Here is a 19,283-nt window from a genome sequence, read left to right as displayed (position 1 = left end):
TCCAATGTTGCTATTTCTCTGTTTGATTACATACTGTTCACCCCATGCACGCATAGACATGAAAGGGGGATCGAGCCCCTGCCCTTTTACCTGTCAGTTAAAAGTGCCCTCTCCAGACCATGGATGCAGCATTTACTATGGTGTAAAAAACGCAAATGCCTCCTCTCAATGCCCTACTCGAAGGCAGCATTCAAGAGAATTGCCCCTTCTTAAGCGCCATTCACACTGAGAACTATAATTATAATGATAAGTATAACTATATCGTTCACCATTGTATTTTTATTATAGTTGGTGTGAAGTGAACTCTGCCATCCACTTGACTAAGAACTAATTTTAAAACTATATTTTTATAGTTATAGTTATAGTGCTCAGTGTGAATGGCCCTTTACTCTGCTGAACTGGAATGCAGCATTTTATGTTGAAAGAATTGCCCCTGTACAGAGTCAGTAGAAATCCATGCTGTACTCCACATCTGGCCGGGCGCACATCTCCACTCAACGGACGAGGAGAGCACACAGACGCTATGTATGTGTGGACAAAAAAACTATGTATTATACTGATCATTTCAAATTATTTGTCAAGCAGGGGCCTCTGTCTGTCTGTCTGTCTGTCTGTCTGTCTGTCTCTCTGTCTCTGTCTCTCTCTCTCTCTCTCTCTCTCTCTCTCTCTCTCTCTCTCTCTCTCTCTCTCTCTCTCTCTCTCTCTCTCTCTCCTGTCTCACTCTCTCTCTGTCTGTCTGTCTGTCTGTGTGTCTCTCTCTCTGTAATTTCACAATTTGCTATTAAATTGAATTTCGATTGATCTCAACATTTCTGACTGCCAGGCACTTCTAGACAATCAAGCAAATGCTTAATACTTAATAACAGCAACTTTTACCGGGGCCAGTTTCAAATTGCAGCCACCTGCAAGTGTGGTTTTGAAGGAGAGTAGGGATTTACACTCCTTTACGACTGTTGGTAGGGAGTTCCACATTTTTGTGGCAGAGCAGGAGAACGAATTTAACCTCTTGTTTGAGCCAAATCTTGGTTGAACGTCATTAGTGGAGCTCCCTCTGGTGTTGTGATTGTGGACTTCATTGACGTTTGTGAAGTACTTTGACAGGTACATGGGTGTCTTTGTGGTGTACTGTATCTTGTAGACCAGGCCCATTGCAAGTTGCTGTACTCTGTCCTCTACACTGAGCCATCCGACTCTAGCAAAGTGAGCAGGGGTTAAATGAGTTGTACATGTAAGGCCAAGAAGTAGCCTTACCAGTTTATTTTGGGATGTCTGGAGCCTTGTTTTTAAGGCCTTTGTGGTGCTATGGTACCATGAGGTGCATGCATACAGTAGTCGAAGTGACCTTGGATGAGTGCTCCCGTTAGAGTCCAATGTATTCTTACTGACCAGAGAGGAGATCCTGTACAAAAATCTTGTTCTTTGGTTGACTTTTTTGATTACTTTAGTTGCCATTTTATCACTGGAAAGATTTGCTTCTAAAATGGAACCTAGGTAGGTAATTTCCTCTGTCCTTGTGATAACATTGTCACTCACTTTTATTGTGAAGCCGTCGGTGTGGCCGGCCTTGCCGGCCTTGCCGGCCTTGCCGAGGTTAGTTTTGGACCCAAAGAGAATGGATTCAGTTTTAACCAGGTGTAACGATAGTTTGCTATCAGCGAGCCAGGTGCAGAATCTACCGAGTTCAGAGCTAAGGGCTTTTTCAACCTGCAACTTGTCCCTGTCTGAGACCAGCAGACCTGAGTCATCCGCAAACAAGAACAAGTTGCAGTCACAAGTTGATGTCATGTCGTTTACATAGTATATTAGGAACAAGTATATTAGGAACAGTAAAGGCCCTAGTATGCTTCCTTGCGGAACGCCACACGCTCACAGATAGGATTGCATCCAGCTAGCCAAGTTGCAGACCCCCACCCCCTAGCCCCAGTGACAGCCTGACAGGCAGGAAGAGCATGAGTCGCCTACTGTCCATAGTCATCAGAAATGAACTGTGTATATCTCTGTGTGTGTGTGTGAGGTATTAAAAGAGGCAGCCATGCAATTAATAATAATAACACTAATAATGGTAATCATTATTATTACATTAGCTTAGTGTTTCTGCCTGTGTTGCTATGCTATCTGTATGTTGGAGTGTAAAACTGGGAATGAGATGAAAATTAGAGAGAAAAGGAGCAAATATCAGACCAGTGTTATAACAATTGTAACTTTTGTATGAATATTTTGTTTGTGGTGTTTTCTTTTCAATAGTATCATAGATTCCCAGTATTATTTCAAAATGAGATATTCCTCTAAATCTGGGTAGAAATGTAAAAAATAATTCTCTTTTATATTTTTATATTCAAGCCCCCGCCCCTCCAATTCCCTGCACGTCCCTGGTTCACATAAGAAAGGTATCCAGTCTCTCTGTTTTTTACTGAAAATCTTTCTTCTAATTAACCACTATAGCCCTATACTTCATTGTATGATGAATGATCTACATTCTCACAATGTGTTGCATTGCTATGCGGTGTGAGCTTGTAGAGCTGCTATTTCTGACAGAACAGTTTAGACAGTTGTATATAATGACATGCCTACAATATAGGGAGGCCAGTTTGAAAGTAGTTAAAAAAATAGACCCACATTTATAAATTGAATTAAATCTGATCTCTCAAGGCACAGAGCCAGCCCAGGATGAGTTAAAACAGTGGTTCTCAAAGTTCTCAAAGTTCTCAGGGTGTCCATTCGACACTTGTCGCTCCAAGCATGAATTAGTCTAAGAGTGTAAGTGTACTAATGTAACCAAATTGACCTGCATTTGTGCACTCTCAGAGTTATGGGGATACTGCGTTTGATAACCAGCTCAGTGGCCTTGTGGTTAGAGTGTCCACCCTGAGATTGGGAGGTCGGGGTTAGATTCCCTGGCCGGGTCATATACCAAAGACTATAAAAATGAAACCCAATGCTTCCCTGCTTGGCTCTCAGCATCAAGGGCTGTATTGGGGTTAAGTCCCTGTGACATACTAGCGTCATATCCAAGGGGTGTACTTGTTCATCAAGCTGCCTCACGCTGCAGAAACAGGAGACAGGCTCCTGCGCGCCCTATGGTCCACATGGCTCTAAGGCTTACTTATCAGTTTGAGAACCAGTTAAAACCCAACAGCAGAGGGAGACTGCTGTGTCTGGCGACAGGTCTCACTATCCTGCTCTAAAACCATAATCCTTTAAGAGGATCCACGTTGAGATGAAGTGGAAGAATCTGCTAATTGATTATAGTGCTGTAGATACGGCCTCGCTGCCACACTGGCAGGTCCACTGTACATGTGCTTCAAATGTAGAAAACTAAAGGAGGACATGTAGGCAGACTTCTATGGAAGGGTCTGGAGTACGGCATGGAGGCTGAAGACTGCGTTCATTTTCTTGGAGTCAGCTCTCAAGGGTCTCCCAGATAAAGACCACAACCAAGAGAGACGGTTGAGGTAAGCTACTGGGCACACTTCACATACATACTGCTGCCAGTCTACTGGGGGGAGGTACAAGTCCAGTGGTTCTCAAACCTTTTAATTTTAAGGACCATCCTCCCCCAAGGAACCCAGAATTTGAGAACTACTGTACTTACTCAATTTAGTCAGAAACCCTTTTCAATCTGTGCTACTGAGAAATGTCTAATGGAAGCTTGTTAGCATTATGGGCAGTCCCCCAACAAATAATGCTAATGCAAACGGGTGGCATCAGCTAGCCAGTAGTATACTCAACTCAACTTTATTGTCACAGGTTTACAGGTGTAAAAATGTTTGTCTTACAATCTCCATTATTGCAGTTTCAAGAAAGGTGGAAATAGACAGAGAAAGAAACAATGTATCTTTTCATTCATTCATACCTTTGCTCGTACCACATCCATCTTCTAACTTCACCAAAAAGTTAAAAAGGAACATTTTATCTGGAGACAGTCATACTCAAACAAAAGAGCTCTTACATGGTTCAAGCCAAGGTCTCTTCTTAGAAAAGAGAGAAATTGTGTATTGTTTAAGTCATGTGAAACACAGTTTTGGTTTGTTTTTTAAATTCAAAAGTCTAAAGAGGAAAGTTTACAACAGAACAATCAAAGAAAGAATGCAGAGAGAATTATGCATTCATCCTACTGTACCTGGTTTCATCAATGTAAAACCATTGATGTCCCTATCCTACCTACATTATGAAAGACTGTCAGTCAGATATTGTTTACTTTATTTATTTTGATATTAGAAACTATTTACAAATTAATTTGCTGGGCCAGATATGTATCGCTGTTGCCAACCACTATGATGTGTACTACACAACCTGTGAAGTTTCATTATAATAACAAGTCTCCGGCAGGTCAGGTAGGTTATTGTGGCCACCTGGTGGCGCTATGATAGGCCAATGTGAAAAGGGTGCCATTCGTTATTAGGCCTTTCACAGCAATCGGACACTGCATTCATGATTTGAGGCATTTTGTTCCCAAAACATATTTTGTGAAATTAGACCTGCTGGTGGCGCTATAACAGACCAATGTGAAAAGGGTGGCATTTGTTCCTCGGCCTAGTGGGAATGTGCGCGCGAAATTTCACGGAAATCGCACACTGCGTACAGGCATTTTGTTCAAAACGGACCTATCCTGCAAACTTTGGAAGCCAATGTTAGCCAATTAAGATGGAATATGAAATATCGGACACATCTGTCTTGATGACATGATACTGTGTACCGATTTGCGTGATTTTTGGACACAATCTGAAGGAATAATATCCAAAAATGTATTTTACATAAGTCGGCCTCCTGTTGGCGCTGTAAAAAGCAGATGTGAAAAATGCAGTGCAGATGTTTTTCCTTGGCCTCTAGGTAGTGTGTGTGCAAAGTTTCACGCAGATCGGTGCAGTTATAATGCAAATTGGCCTGTTATAGCGCCACCATGAGGCTGATTTGAAAAATTTCAAGTGGCATTTCTTCCTCGGCCTAGTGGGAATGTGCGTGTGCAATTTTATGGAAATGGCAAGCTGCCTTCATGATTTGAGGCAGTTTGTTCAAAACGGACCAATCCTGCAAACTTTGGAAGCCAACCTTAGCCAATGACGATGGAATATGGGAAATCGGACAGATCCGGGTTGATCACATGACTATAGAGATACTGTGTACCGATTTGCATGACGTTTGGATAAAAGCTGTAGGAGTAATGGGAAAAAATGGGTTTTGCACAAATCGGCCTCCTGGTGGCGCTATGACAGGCCCATGTGAAAAATGTGGGGCAGAGGTTCTGAATTGGCATGCAGGGAGTGGGTGTGCACAGTTTCGCAGCGACCGGGCCAACGGTGCCGGAGATTAGTTGCTAACACACGGACAGGACAGGACGGACGGACGGACATGGGGTAAAACATACTCTCTCGCCATGCCTTTCGGCCTGGCGGTGACAATAATAATAATAATACATCCAATTTATTTAGCGCTTTTCTTGGTACTCAAAGTCGCTTTACAAGAAAGAACAGACTACTGTACACACCTGTAAAGCTTCAGTTTCATTATGGTCTGAAATACACATTTGTAAAGTTTAATTATTAGCTTTTATTGTGGCTGGTAATAATCTGATACTTCAAACTTCTTCTTTCTTCCTTCTTCTCTTACTTATAAACTATCGGAAGGTATGGCCTAGTAGGGTAAACACAGTTGATACTAATTGATGTTCCATATAGTGTAGCAGAGCACTTTCCAGCCTGCCATGATGCACCTGAATGGAACACAACCTTAATTAGTATCATTGTGAACGCAGCGGAAGGAGGCGCGCCTTCGCGCAAGTGGAGCTTACTATGAAACCGTGCTCGGCTTGTGTGTGTGTCCGTCCGTCTGTCTGTGTGTCTGTGTGTCTGTGTGCACTGCCTATGTGCAGCTGTGTGCAGCCAAGTAAATGTCCAATATAGACGTACCATACATCAAATGAAAGGTCTTTGAAAACTGAACACACCAGTCAAGGTTGCGTTTAAGCCCGCCCCTTCCCCCGGAAGCCACGCCCCGGAGAAGGCTCCTAAAAACTCCCCATTGAAACCCCATGTTAAATGTAAAGTGCCCGAATCGCTCCGAAACTTTTTCTACCCCCCCTAAGTCGGGGTCTACGAACAAATACTTCGGCCTCGGATTTTGGCTCCGCCCCCCGGAAGTGGGTGAAACAGGCACTTCAAACACTTTGTTGAATTGTTCAAAAACATTCAAAGTTTTTTTTGGGTGAATTTTTATTTTTCTAAGATGCTCCTTTTAACGCAGAATTTTTGGGTATTAAAAAAAAAAAAAAAGGCTTAGTTTTCGAGCTGCGTTCGCTTCCCGCGTTCGCGCGTCTTACTTGTTGTTAACAGCTGTGTTTACCTGCTTATTCATGTCAAAATGGCTGCAGTGAAAAAGATCTGTGCATGATGGAAATAAATAATTATTAAGCTTTGAGATGAAAAAGGTGAACGCTTCCTGCTCTTGAGCGTCACACTGGCAAAACAGGTAAGTGTGGTGCGGTTGGAAATTAATTGGTTATCTGCAACAGGCTGTGAATCCAGTAGGTCTCCACTCTCCAGAGGCTCTCAACTTTTAAATTTAAAGCATCCCCATAACTCTGTCTCTGAGAGTGTACAAATGGACCTGGTCCAGTACAAATGGACCTGGTCCATTTGTTCACTTTCAGAGTTAGAGGCTGTCCCTCCAGCTCTTCAGTAAATAGAAGGGGGAAAAACAGTTTGATCCAACCAGGAGAGAGAACCCCACATAGATCATTTATCAGCTTCAATTTAAAGTGTTCCAGTTCCAATGTCACTTTTGTTTTATTTGTTTCATCACTTCCAATTTCACTTATGTATCCTGTATGAGTTCTCTTTCCTGATTGGATAAAATTGGTATCCTGACCTGAATATATAAACCTAAAGATCTGGAGATATAGCAAATGATTGCTATCGAAATCGTGGCGTTGTGAGCTTGTCGATCTGCTATTTGCTGCGAAAGCTTTCCCCGAAATACGGATGATGGGGTTTAAGTGGTGGAGTAAAAATAAATAAAAATGCAAGTACTTATTCCCCATACTGTCCATGTGTTTCAGGAGCAGCCAGCCGGTATAGTCATGGTGTGTGTGGAGGTGCTGTGCAGCCTGGCTGTCTGGCTGTGTCTGTACCTGCTGCTATGCCTCACCTTCAGCCAGCAGGGGCCAGAGTGGAACTGTCGCCTGGTCACACTGTCCCACGGGGTCATCATAGTGCTGCTGACCGCCTACGTCGTGTTCATAGACGGACCGCTGCCATTCACACATGCAGGTCAGTACTCAGCAGGCTAAAAGTCACTGGTTCCCAAACTTGGGGTCGGTCCTCCAATTATTTTGGGCGTGTCCCCAGATGATTAGCTTAGTGCAACATTGTTTTCTCACTCAACAGCAAACAAACGAACGTACAGCATAATACAGTACACGTGTATACAGGGTATCTGCACATTGCTAAAGTTACAATTTAATTACTTTTCAAGGCCTTTTTTAATACCGAATTGTCAAATATTACGTAAGAAAGAGGCAAACATTGTGAAAATAGCCGCTCTACAAGCTCACAACGCCTCACACTGTGAGGCGTTGTGAGCTTGTAGAGCGGCTATTTTCACGGGGGGGGGAGTCGCGCCCTGAAAGTTTGGAAACCCTTGGGCTATGTAACACTTAATTCATTGGTTCTCAAACCTTTCTCATGTCAGTGACCCCCACATTGATACGTACCCCCCATCTGAACATACTTTGTTCCAGGGTTCCCCATATAAGATTAGTGTTGTTAAAATATTTATCATGATATTGTTTTAAAGTCACATCGCCCAGCCTAGTAGAGTATGTGATAAAGTGTGACATCGTCTCTGTCGGTTGAAAACCTTGTATGTCCAAAACTGTAACTTTTACCTTTCAGGATTCAAATAAAAAAATAGCAAAAGTAGCTGATCTACAAGCTCAAAATGCGTCGCATCGCGCCGCGTTTCGAGCTTGCAGATCTGCTACTTTTAATACTTTTGTGTGACGCTGTAGTATGATCAAGAAGGGCATTCATCTACGAAAAAAAACACAAAGCTGGAATATGGAGATAAGAGGTTTCTGCCTCTATAACACTACTGGTCTAGATCTGCTCTGAGCTCACCCCCATGTCCGTTCTCCCATGCAGGCACGGAGAACACCAGCATGCAGACGCTGGCCCTGGCCACCTGCCTGGGCTACTTCTTCTTCGACATGGGCTGGTGCATGTACTACCGCTCCGAGGGCCCCGTCATGCTGGCCCACCACGTGGCCAGCATCACGGGCATCCTGCTGGCCCTGGGCATCGGCGAGTCGGGCTGCGAGACCTGCGGCGCCATCTTCGGCAGCGAGATCACCAACCCCCTGCTGCAGACGCGCTGGTTCCTCCGCAAGGTGGGCCTGTACGACAGCCTGCTCGGCGACGCCGTGGACCTCCTCTTCATCCTGCTGTTCGCCACGGTGCGCGTCGGCATCGGCACCGTCCTGTTCTACTGCGAGATGATGTCGCCCAGGCCCGCACTGGTGATCAAGGTCGGCGCCGCGGTCATGTACATCCTGGCCTGGGTGTTCATGGTGGACATAGGCAGGTTCGCTTTCAGGAAAAGCCGGGCCAAGTATAAAAAGTGGTTGGAACGTTCCAAGCTGGGAGAAGACGAGGCGCACGTGAAGAATGACTGAAGAAAGATCGCTCAAAGAGTTGCGTTCAAGCGGCCTCATACAGGAGGAAGAGGAGGACACGTGATGAAGAATGAATGATGAAGAAATCGCTCAGATGTTTGGGTATGAATGACCGCTTGCAGATCTTCCTCCCCCGTGGAATGTCATGGAATCTCTGACACTGATTCTCCCTGTTATGAGGCTGATTGAACGCAACAGACAACTCTTTGCTAGAAAGACTCTCTCGGAGTCGTCTAATGGGAAATGTTGTTTTTTATTTTCTCTTCCTGTTTTAAGCAATTTGTATGAGATCATCTGGGTATTACATTTGGTCAACATTTTGTATTTTATTTTTATTTCTTTATTTTATTTCTTAATCAAGCATTGTGTCTAACATAAGTCGGGAATTCAGAAAGTTTAATTGTGGAGAGACCTGCTTCAATAATAGACATACCTGGGACATGCATGCATTGCTAGGCACGGCTTGTTCTCACCAATATGGCAGCCCCTGTTGACTTATCGCTCCAATGAGCAGCAGCAGCCAATGAGACATGTACATGACACAGTATTATCTATGGGCCAGACAGAGTGGGGTTGTGCTTCGAATGTCCAGGAATTTTTGCGGCTGCCTTGCATTTCTATAAGCAGCAGGTGTTTAACACTGGGGATGGTCAGGAATGCCTTTCAGTCACTGATAAGATTTGTCGGCGGAGCCAGCTGTGAGTCCGGTGCATACAGGTTTTTCGGCACCACGGGCGTAGATGTGAAAGGCAAGCCTTATCCCTCAAATCTAAAGTGTCATTCCAAATGCACGCCCCGCTATTCTGTAAATCCATGCTTTGATGAGACGGGCTGCCAGAGAATCTCTTTAGTGTGCTTCATAGTGAATTGTCCTTACTTGTGTTGCTTTCAGGTTCAGTAACTGCCACTACAACAGCTAAGCTTCAGAGACTGCCACAGCAGGTTTTATTATTTACTTTTATTGACTATAATTATTAATTTAAAAAACAAAATAATCAAATGTTTCCACTTGACAATTAGCCTTTTCTTCAAGCTACGTGCACAGTTTCCCTTGTAGCTGGTAGCACTACTTTGTGATGATTAATGTTTGCTGGAATACACGTGTTCTGAGCATCATGGTTTGCTCCGTTTGGATTTCACCTCTTATTGTCACCTATTTTGCTGAATCAACTGATTTAGATTTGTAAGGGTGGTTGTACACAGGTTTAAACTTTGCAGATCTGCTTGTCTTAACATTAAGGCTAGTTGACTAAACGGTTACAAAACTATCGTTTAACCATCAATGAAATTTGTTGCTGTCATAAAAGCCTGGAGATCGAGGCTAGTACGTCAGAGACTGCCACTAAAACAGACTCTGCATCAGATGTTACGCAGATCAGCCATTTTGGCATTTGGCTCTGCTTCAGCTGTTGTATCATTACACTTTTGTGGGGTGATTGGACATCAAATGTGTTAGGACTGGTGGTCTGGTTAATGGGCTTGGTTGAACTATGCATATCAAAGGTGTTCTGGAGGTTGTTAAAACTAACACAGGCTTTCAAACAAAGTATTTGTGCTGCCGGGTACAGAAAAAGATTTTGTTTTCAAAGGATTGCTTGGTTTACTGTCTTCCATTTCCATCTGCTATGCTTTTAATTGCTATAAAATGTATTATTTGTTATTGGCTTCTTGATTTGATTTTATTAGACGTTATACAGGAAAAACACATGTTACATCATGTTCATCTGAGAAATGTCAAGAATACAAACAAAAGAAAGTTGTGCGACTTATTTCCATTGTGGTCCTTGGTCTGAGACAAACAACATTGCAACAAAATACATACAGGTAGACAATACAGCAATAAATAATACAATCAATAGCTACACTACCTACAGCATAAATACATATAAACACATTGCTAATATAAGTGACCCTACTATTCTGCAACATTTTCTAAAAGCCATGCTTTGACCCTTATCTTAAAAAGGAGATGACTGCTGATGCTCTTTATAGTCAGGGGTAGCGAGTTCCAGTTAACTGCTTCTCCAAATCTAAATGAGCGTTTTCCCATTTCAGTGGTGAACGTGGGCATGGTCAGGTCTGCTATGCTGGCTCTGGTTAGGTGGGAATGGGCTTCGCTACGCTTCTGAAAAAGCATACAGAGGTACACAGGGGCACTGTTGAATGTAGATATTATGCACCAGGTTCAGCTGTAGTTGAACTGACCTGGCTGCCAGAGGGCAGCTGTAGTTAAACTGACCTGGCTGCCAGAGGGAGCCAACCCAACTGCTGGAAATGTTGTTTTCCAACATTGTCCCTTGACCCTTGCAGACAGCCCCAAGACAAGCCTGACCAACCTATTTTGAGAAACCTGCAACTTGTCTTTTAGGGCTTTGGTTAGGCCACCATACCATGAGCCAATAGCATAATCGAAACAACATAAGACCAGTGAGTTTGCTAATAAGCGAAGACTAGCCGAGCCTGTTGTGATCCAGGTCACCCTTGCAAATGATTTTTAATCTCAAAAAGCCTGGTTAAAGGTTAAATAAGATAAATGTAGAATTATTATGAAGTGAAATTAAATAAAAATTGAATTAATATCAAGTGTTGCTTTAAGCAATGTAACCCTAGCATCCATGTTCTGGGGGAAAATAATAGATCTACAAGCTCAACGCAGCTAGTTTGGGCCAAGATTTGGTGTGTGTGTGTGTGTGTGGGGGGGGGGGGGGATATACACTTTGGTAGAAGTTTGGGTTGTGTAGTTACCTTGCCATGATGTAACTCCAAAGGAGGCCAAGAAATCACAAATAATTGCTCCATTGAGTAGAAATTAATCATTCAAAATGTTCCTCATTACAAAGTCACTCTTTTAGCCCGTAAACATAGGCAAACAAAGACGATTCAAACAATATAGAACATCACACAACCCAGTACAGTTAGTTTTTTTTTTATATATAGAAATGTCAACTTCCTGTTTGTTTAGCTATTTTTAATAGGAAGAAAACCCTGACTGGATCCAAATCTTCAAATAGTAAAATCAACAGGAAGTATACTAGTTCACAATCAATTGATAAAATAATAAACACGCTCTGAAGATGCACAGCAGCCCACCCATCTGACCAAGCCTGCCGTGTTAATTCGATTTTCAAGAGGGCACTGATCCAGAAAAAAAGGGTTGGGAACCGCTGCACTATATTCTAAAGGTTTTATTGCAGTTTTTTTTACTGGCTTTTGAAATCGTTGCTGTCAGGCAGAAACCTCTTATCTCCATATTCTAACTTTTTGTGTTTTTTTCTTAAATTAACACCCTACTTGATCATACTACAGCGTCACACAAAAGCATTAAATGTAGAAGATCCACAAGCTCGAAAGAGGCGCGAAGTGACGCGTTTTGTGCTTGTCGATCTGCTACTTTTGTGTTTTTTTTATTTGAATCCTGAAAAGTAACAGTTTTGGACATAATGAGGTTTCCACCCGACAGAGCCGAAATGCAACAATGGACCTGTTCTTTCTGACAACACTTTACTCACAGAATATGAATTTAACATCATCAAGCGAAAGAGGAGTGCTTTTTTGTTGTTGTAAAGTGCTACTTGCTTTTGTTACCTTATTGACTCAGGTTTGTAGCTGCTGTCTGCTGACTGTGTTGAATTACTAACGGAAGGCTCACCTCTCACAATGCCTCCTTTCTCCCACAAGAGTGTGCAAGGGGAGTGTCTGTGATATTGTCCTCCAACACACACACACACACACACACACACACACACACACACACACACACACACACACACACACACACACACACACACACACACACTGCTGAGTCATACAAGTGTCAGTGGGAGAGCATGACCGGCAGCATAAAGACAGACAGACATAATGCAACATGAAACTATGATGAGAGGGATTTGGGGTAAAGTGGATTTTATAATTGGCAATTTCCCCTCTTTGTATCGGTCTATTAACGGTTCATTTCATTTTATTTGGGGGAAGGCTTCCAGTAGCAATGTTTTGAATAAAATGGACCAAAGTATGTTCTGTAACAGATTGAAGTGATATGTTGAGGATGTATTCATACATTAAGTAAATTACATGTCTACTTACACTCAGCAAACTAGTCCTTACTACAGTCGGTTATCATAACACATTATTACCTGTGGCACGGCCTGTAATTACCCTGTAATGCAGGAGTCACTCGCTTGGGTGAGAGAGGGACAGAGAGACTGAGACACATGAGGTGAGAGAGAGAGAAAGAGAGAGAGGCAGAGAGACTGAGAGACAGAGCGACAGAGAAGAGAGAGAGAGACATAGAGACTGAGTGACAGAGGTACAGAGGTGAGAGATAGACACAGAGTTGAGAGAGAAAGACAGAGGAACAGAAAAGAAAGAGAGAGAAAGAGAGAGCGAGACAGAGACAGAGACCGAGACCGAGAGACTGAGGGACAGAGGTGAGAGATGGACACAGAGGTGAGAAAGAGAGAGAGAGAGAGAGAGAGAGAGAGAGAGAGAGAGAGAGAGAGAGAGAGAGAGAGAGAGAGAGAGAGAGAGAGCGACAGAGAGACAGAGAGACAGAGAAACCAAGAGACAGAGGTGAGAGATAGACACAGAGGTGAGAGAGAGAAAGAGAGAGAGAGACAAAGAGACAGAGACAGAGGGACAGAGGTGAGAGAGAGAATGCACCACCAAAAGAGACAAAGAGCATCCACCATTTAGCACTACAACATGGCGTAATCCCTTTGGCTAGAGTTGCTGACAGGGTGTAACCCTTTAACAAGGCCCCTACTCTCCTGTCCTGTCCCCCCGTCCCCCCACCACCTCGTGGTCTCTGTACCAGTCCCCCCCCCCCGGCTACCTGACATAGTGGTACTGCCTACTACACACACAAACACTCTACCTCCCCACAAACCAGGCTGCCTGTCCGCTATACCAAACCCACAGCTACACACACCCAGCAGCACCTATAACCGCAGGTCACTCTTCATACACCCATCAGGGAACCATCAGGAACGAGGCCAGTTTGAAAGGTCAGTATAACCTAGTTACAACTTAGTTATAACTTAGTTGCGTGCCGGTTGTCGAGCTCAGTAAATAGCTGCTATTTACAGCATGCAACACCTAAGCTAAGTATAAATTAGGCGATGGGGATGGAAGGGCGCAGGTGAACGTATACAGTATCATGATGCGGTGGCGTGTTGTCGGGTGATGGTGGTCGGTTTTCTGAATGAATGAGCGACTGTCCTCATGGCTGTGTAAGCCATTCCATTCTGTTTCACAATGTTCTACAGACTACTTTGGGGGCCCACACCACACTAATGGCTATTACAGTGGCTCAGGGCTGCTCACCCCTATAGAGAATCTTTTCATCCACGGTACCCCTTAATTATGCTGTTACCTTTTCCACTTTACCTTATACTCCCGGATTATTTTACTACTTAAACATTTTACAGTATGTTAGGCTATACTATAACTATATATTTATATTATTATTGTTATAAGAAGATTATGGTGACCACAACATACAAATATGGACACTGTTGAAAGCATATGTTCACTCTCTCTTTCATTTTGCAATTTCAATCTCTTAAACTATTGACTGACTTTGGATTTGTATCCTGGATGGCTAAGAGACTTGATAGAATATCAGTTTTGGTAGAACGTATTGAAAATAACTTTGTAAGTGATGTTTAAACTTTTACGATATTGGTACATTTCAAATGCTAGATTTGCAGGCTGCTCTCGAGCCTTCAAATACAGTCCTATATTGCACTGATCAGAGCAATGGTCACTGAATTATGGCCATTTGAAATGTTAGACACTGCTGTAGCACTGCTGTAGTTCCCCATATGTGTAAAATTTTTGGTGTGACAATTGTCATGGTAGACCCCTGAACAGCATTTGTGCAAAGTTTGGTGAGGATTGGAGCAATGGTGTGCCTGGGGCCCCCGGGGGGGCCCTAACGTGCCCCCTGGGGGGCACACGTGGCCCCTGGAGTGTTTACTGTCATGGTTAGAGCAGCAGTGTGCTTGGAGCAGTGGTGCGCCTGTGGCCCCCAGGGGCCATTGACTATCGTCATAGCAGACCCCAGTGTTTGTGCCAAGTTTGGTGCAGATCGGAACAACGGTGCGCCTCGCAAGTCCGCATGTTACGTTTATGATGTCCACCGTCGACCCACCGTCTGGCCTATATTAATATAGGAATAGGTTTATCAAAGTATTCCGCGGCACCCCGTGACTGCCATCACAGCACCCTAGTTTCTCACACTTTGAGAAACCCTGGTCAATAAGCCCCACTGATGTCATGTATTTATATTATTGACATTAATGTCAATAATGCACTAACACTGACATTAATTTGTGTGTGTGTGTGTGTGTGTGTGTGTGTGTGTGTGTGTGTGTGTGTGTGTGTGTGTGTGTGTGTGTGTGTGTGTGTGTGTGTGTGTGTGTGTGTGTGTGTGTGTGTGTGTGTGTGTGTGTGTGTTAAAAATCATCAACTATTCAGGAACAAGAATTACAATGTCCAAAAACATTACATTTCTTAATGGTATTATGGTTTCTACTCATTGCTTTTCATCCATCATGCACTTTAAATAATACATTGATTCCATACAGAAGTCATGTGGGAGCCAAGGCTATTTGGCTGGCTGGATTATATTCAGTAAAGTAGCCATTTTTAGTAAGTCATCAAATATTCATCACTGACAATGACCATCATCAACAAGCTATATTATTTTCAAGAGCTATTTTTAGTCGATTACAGATCATAATTCCAATGTCCTGCTGTGAGCACGGTGGAGAAAATCATGGAATACGTGAATGGCTAAAGCAGGTTGTCAACGTCAACATTTATTGTTGTGTTTCTGGAAAATTTATGACAATAAAGTAAAACTGAACACTTGTACAGTATATAACTGTTCAAATAGAGTGGCACCTTGAATTGCCGGGAGCAATCAGGGTAAAACAAACCTCTCTATGAATACGGAACAGATATTAATTTGTCACTGTTCATAATCTCCCTGAGCTCACAGTAATTTGGAATCTCAATATTCACACATTGATTGGCGAGAAATTATGAAACATAACAGATGTGAAACACAACACATCTGTATCCTGAAGCCTAAACCAGTGGTTCCCAAGTGGTGTGCCGAGGCACACTGGTGTGCTGCTGTGACACTTGTCCAGGTGTGCCTTGGGATTTTGTGACAACCGGCGACCGCACACTACTGCAATATACTGTATACAACTACAAAAACGTATGAAATTATTTCTTATTTTACTATATCAGTACTTTGTGTGCACTCATTTCCCAATACAGACTATAATATTGATTGATGGAATACTTTATTAGTCAGAAAAGTAAACAGCACGAGGTACAGTCAGACATTAAGGCTAAAAGGATAACAGAAAAAAGTCCTGGGGACTTGTTTACATCTTTACGGTCCTATACATGTCTCTATTTCATGTTCATGTTCACAGCTCATCTACAAGCTCATATGTGACACATTGAGAGCTTGCAGATCTGCTATTTTCGGTAAGAACACAGGTGTGCCTTCAGATTTTGACTGATCCATTGGTGTGCCTTGGGCACAGAAAGTTTGAAAACCACTGGCCTAAACAACTTTATTCCTGTTTCTCATGTCCTATAGAGAGCTTCTGAACCAATACGCCTGTAGTTCAACCACCGAGGGACCAACGTGGTGGACCCATAAAGCAGTCATATCATGATTGAGAGCGATAGAGAGTTGTCAACCGTCGTGCAGGAACTGTGGGACAATGACAAAAACAGACTCACGCCTGGGACAGACTACAGGATCTCTCTTCAGGTACGCATGCCGAAAGACATTGAGGAAGAAGTTATATGGCTGCTTATACTGTATCTAATCTTTATATTATACCATCACTTATAATACTTCTACAATACATTATGATATTTGACAGCTTGTAAGAGCCTAAATGTCTCCACTAGGCCCAATAGCTATTGTTTTGGTACAGCCTATCTTGTTATGGTTCAGTTTGTCCTTCAGTATAACTATGATCTCTGCTCTGTGCTCGAGGCAGAACTACCGTACCACTGACATGAGTGTTAATGTGCTTCTGACCATGATATCATGTACATAAAGCATAACCATCACCACCTAGAATATTGTCTCGACTCCTATGTGCCTTATCGATTGCTGATTGATCCAGAATTCCACGACAACATGCAGACGAATTGGAATTGGAAACAGCTTCCTATACAGTATTTAGATTGAGGGCAGTGATGGAAGAAGCACTCACATGTTGTACTTAGGTAAAAGTATCAATACCGTATTGTAAAGATTGTCTGTTACAAGTACAAGTTCGGTATTCAAAATGTACTTGTAAGAAAGTCACAACACGTCACAAAGCGACGCGTTGTGGGCTTGTATATCAGCTATTTTCAAATAGCCAAACTACATGCATATTTATAGGGCTGAAGTTGATAATGTATGTTTTGTAATAATAATCAAAATCTACAATGTAACTAGTAACTTTTTTTTTCAAATAATTATAGTGGAATAAAAGTACAATATTTACCTCTAAGATGTAATGGAGTTGAAGTCAAATTTCTGTCTGCAACAAAGACATTTGGTGTTGAGGGAACAAATGAGGGGACCTTGGATAGAGCCCTGGGGGACCCCAGTCAACAAAGTACACTGCATGCCGTAGGGGTTTAGTGGTTAGATTGTGTGAAGCGCTGATGTGTGTTTTCTGTCAGGTTCCAGTCAATTTGTGATTAATAACCACTCATTCATACATTTGGACTGCTATTATCCTTTCTGGGGATATCTGTCCCAGTAACATAAACTATCTATTATTATGAACTATTATTGTACCTGTATTATTATTATTGCAAATTATTTTTATAATCGATTAAATCGATGACTTCAATTAGCTGTTGCTTGTTAAACAGCAATTTCCGCTATACTTGTATGAATACAACCCTCTTCCTTTCTTCTTCCTCTTCTTAGGGCATGATGATCAAAATAATAGTACCCCTCTGTCATATTGGAAACAATATCAAGTCATTCATCATATCATTGTAATTAAAAAAAAGAAGAAGGAAATAAAAGTAATAACCATAACTCCTGGTTATAGAAGGCTTACTGGTGTATTTTCAACTTCATTTGTTGATGGCCCTTTTCTAGAGGTATTCAAACTGTCAGTGGAAACCCTGAAACAATGAAAAGCAAATTCCATCAGTAGGTTAGATGCCTGTAACCACTATTGATCAATTTAAAAATCCAATTTTAAATGAATAAATAAATAAATTGGTCAGAGCAAATAAGCTGACAGCTGGAGCTCAGCAACCAAACATTAGCCACTCGTCAAAGTGATGACTCTGTCCTTATTTTGGGTTGTGCAACACAGGGTAAAGCCGGGGACGCGATGGCTATGAACGATGACAATGACGGAGCCGGATACCCCCTCTTTTCATTTGTGGACGAGAACATTTTCAAAAAGGAGACTTTTTCAGGTAAGAATGCGAAGTGTTACAAATATGGATTTTGTTTTTAATAGAGCATAGAGGTGTTATCTACACCTCTGGCATAAAAGGCAGCAAAAGTGCAGGAAACTGACAGCCTGACATCCTCCTGAATTGCTTCTGAGAGTTAACCACATAAATCCTATATTGTCGATCTGCTATTTTCTGCGAAAGCTTTCCCCACAATAATCAGGGATGCTGGGGTTTAAGTGCTTAAAGGTGCTGTAGACACCATTCAGCCACTAGATGTCCCACTACACCTCCCCCCGCCACATCACCACACCTCTATGGCATATTTAGGTTCTGACACACTTCCTAAGGCCTTGTCCAAAATGGTACAAGAATGAGCTTTTTTTTTTTAAATAACAGATCTACAAGCTCACAACGTGTCACGATGCAACACGTTGTGAGCTTGTAGATCTTCTATTTTCACCACACATCGTATACAACGGAGTATATAGTGGTTAATGCTTTAAAATATTATAATACTGTGAGGCAGTTTACAATTAATGTTGCAGTGCCTCCAACACTACCAACCAAACATTCACTGTATAAAGTTGTTTCCACATGCTATTTGCACTGGATCCTGTGTGATTGCATCACTCTCATCATGTCCCTGGAGCAGAGCTCTTTAACCATAATCTCCTTATGACAGGCGTCACTACGTTGCATAATGACAGCGGGTGAGGGGGTGTTGCTCTGCACACATGCAGTGGTGGAAAAAGTACTCACATTCTTTTACTTAAAAGTAAAAGCATCAATACTGCAATGTAGTAGCCTACATGTAAAAGTCCGGAATGTACCAAAATGTATAAACATTTAGCATTTCACAACTTTTGAAATGTATACAAATATCGTCTATTTTCAAATGGCCGAAATGTAGGGCCGAAGTGGTTAATGTATGTTTTGTAATAATAATCCAAATCTACAAAGTAACCAGTAACTAAAGTTTTCAAATAGTCGTAGTGGAGTAAAAAGTACAATATTTGCCTTTGAGATGTAGTGGAGTACAAGTAAAAGTACTGCAAATTGAAAATACTCCAGTAAAGTCAAAAATCCTCAAAATTGTACTTAAGTACAGTAGCCTGCTTGAGTAGCCTACATGTACTTAGTTACTTCACACCACTACACACAT

At 42.3% G+C, this 19,283-nt stretch overlaps 2 protein-coding genes across 2 annotated transcripts in view; both read left to right on the top strand.

Annotated features, from left to right (window-relative positions):
- Positions 1-3,154: 3,154 nt before the first annotated feature.
- LOC308089872 (TLC domain-containing protein 5-like) lies at positions 3,155-8,880 on the top strand. Its single transcript, XM_080434821.1, has 3 exons — positions 3,155-3,452; positions 7,055-7,265; positions 8,139-8,880. The coding sequence occupies exons 2-3, from the start codon at positions 7,076-7,078 to the stop codon at positions 8,666-8,668; spliced, it is 720 nt and encodes a 239-aa protein (XP_080290947.1). The 5' UTR covers positions 3,155-3,452; positions 7,055-7,075; the 3' UTR covers positions 8,669-8,880.
- Positions 8,881-16,327: 7,447 nt separating this feature from the next.
- The window catches only part of endou2 (endonuclease, polyU-specific 2), a gene marked incomplete at its 3' end in the record, with an annotated part of 9,477 nt that continues 6,521 nt past the window's right edge, over positions 16,328-19,283 (top strand). Inside the window, exons 1-2 of the mRNA XM_080434817.1 lie at positions 16,328-16,466; positions 18,034-18,139. Of these exons, the coding sequence (XP_080290943.1) occupies positions 16,365-16,466; positions 18,034-18,139 (208 nt within the window). The 5' untranslated portion in view covers positions 16,328-16,364. The remainder of the gene's footprint in view (positions 16,467-18,033; positions 18,140-19,283) is intronic.

The sequence above is a fragment of the Gymnoscopelus braueri genome, assembly GCF_963280865.1.
Source record: "Gymnoscopelus braueri genome assembly, chromosome: 8".
Lineage (NCBI taxonomy): Eukaryota > Metazoa > Chordata > Actinopteri > Myctophiformes > Myctophidae > Gymnoscopelus > Gymnoscopelus braueri.
The sequence above is the reverse complement of the archived record's forward strand: the minus strand, read 5'-3'. Positions and strand labels throughout refer to the sequence as shown.

Bases quoted from the DNA above. Each gene is read 5' to 3' on its own strand.
- LOC308089872 (XM_080434821.1), top strand. From the start codon at position 7,076: ATGGTGTGTGTGGAGGTGCTGTGCAGCCTGGCTGTCTGGCTGTGTCTG. The intron at 7,266-8,138 runs GTCAGTACTCAG...TCTCCCATGCAG, and splicing joins GCTGCCATTCACACATGCAG to GCACGGAGAACACCAGCATG.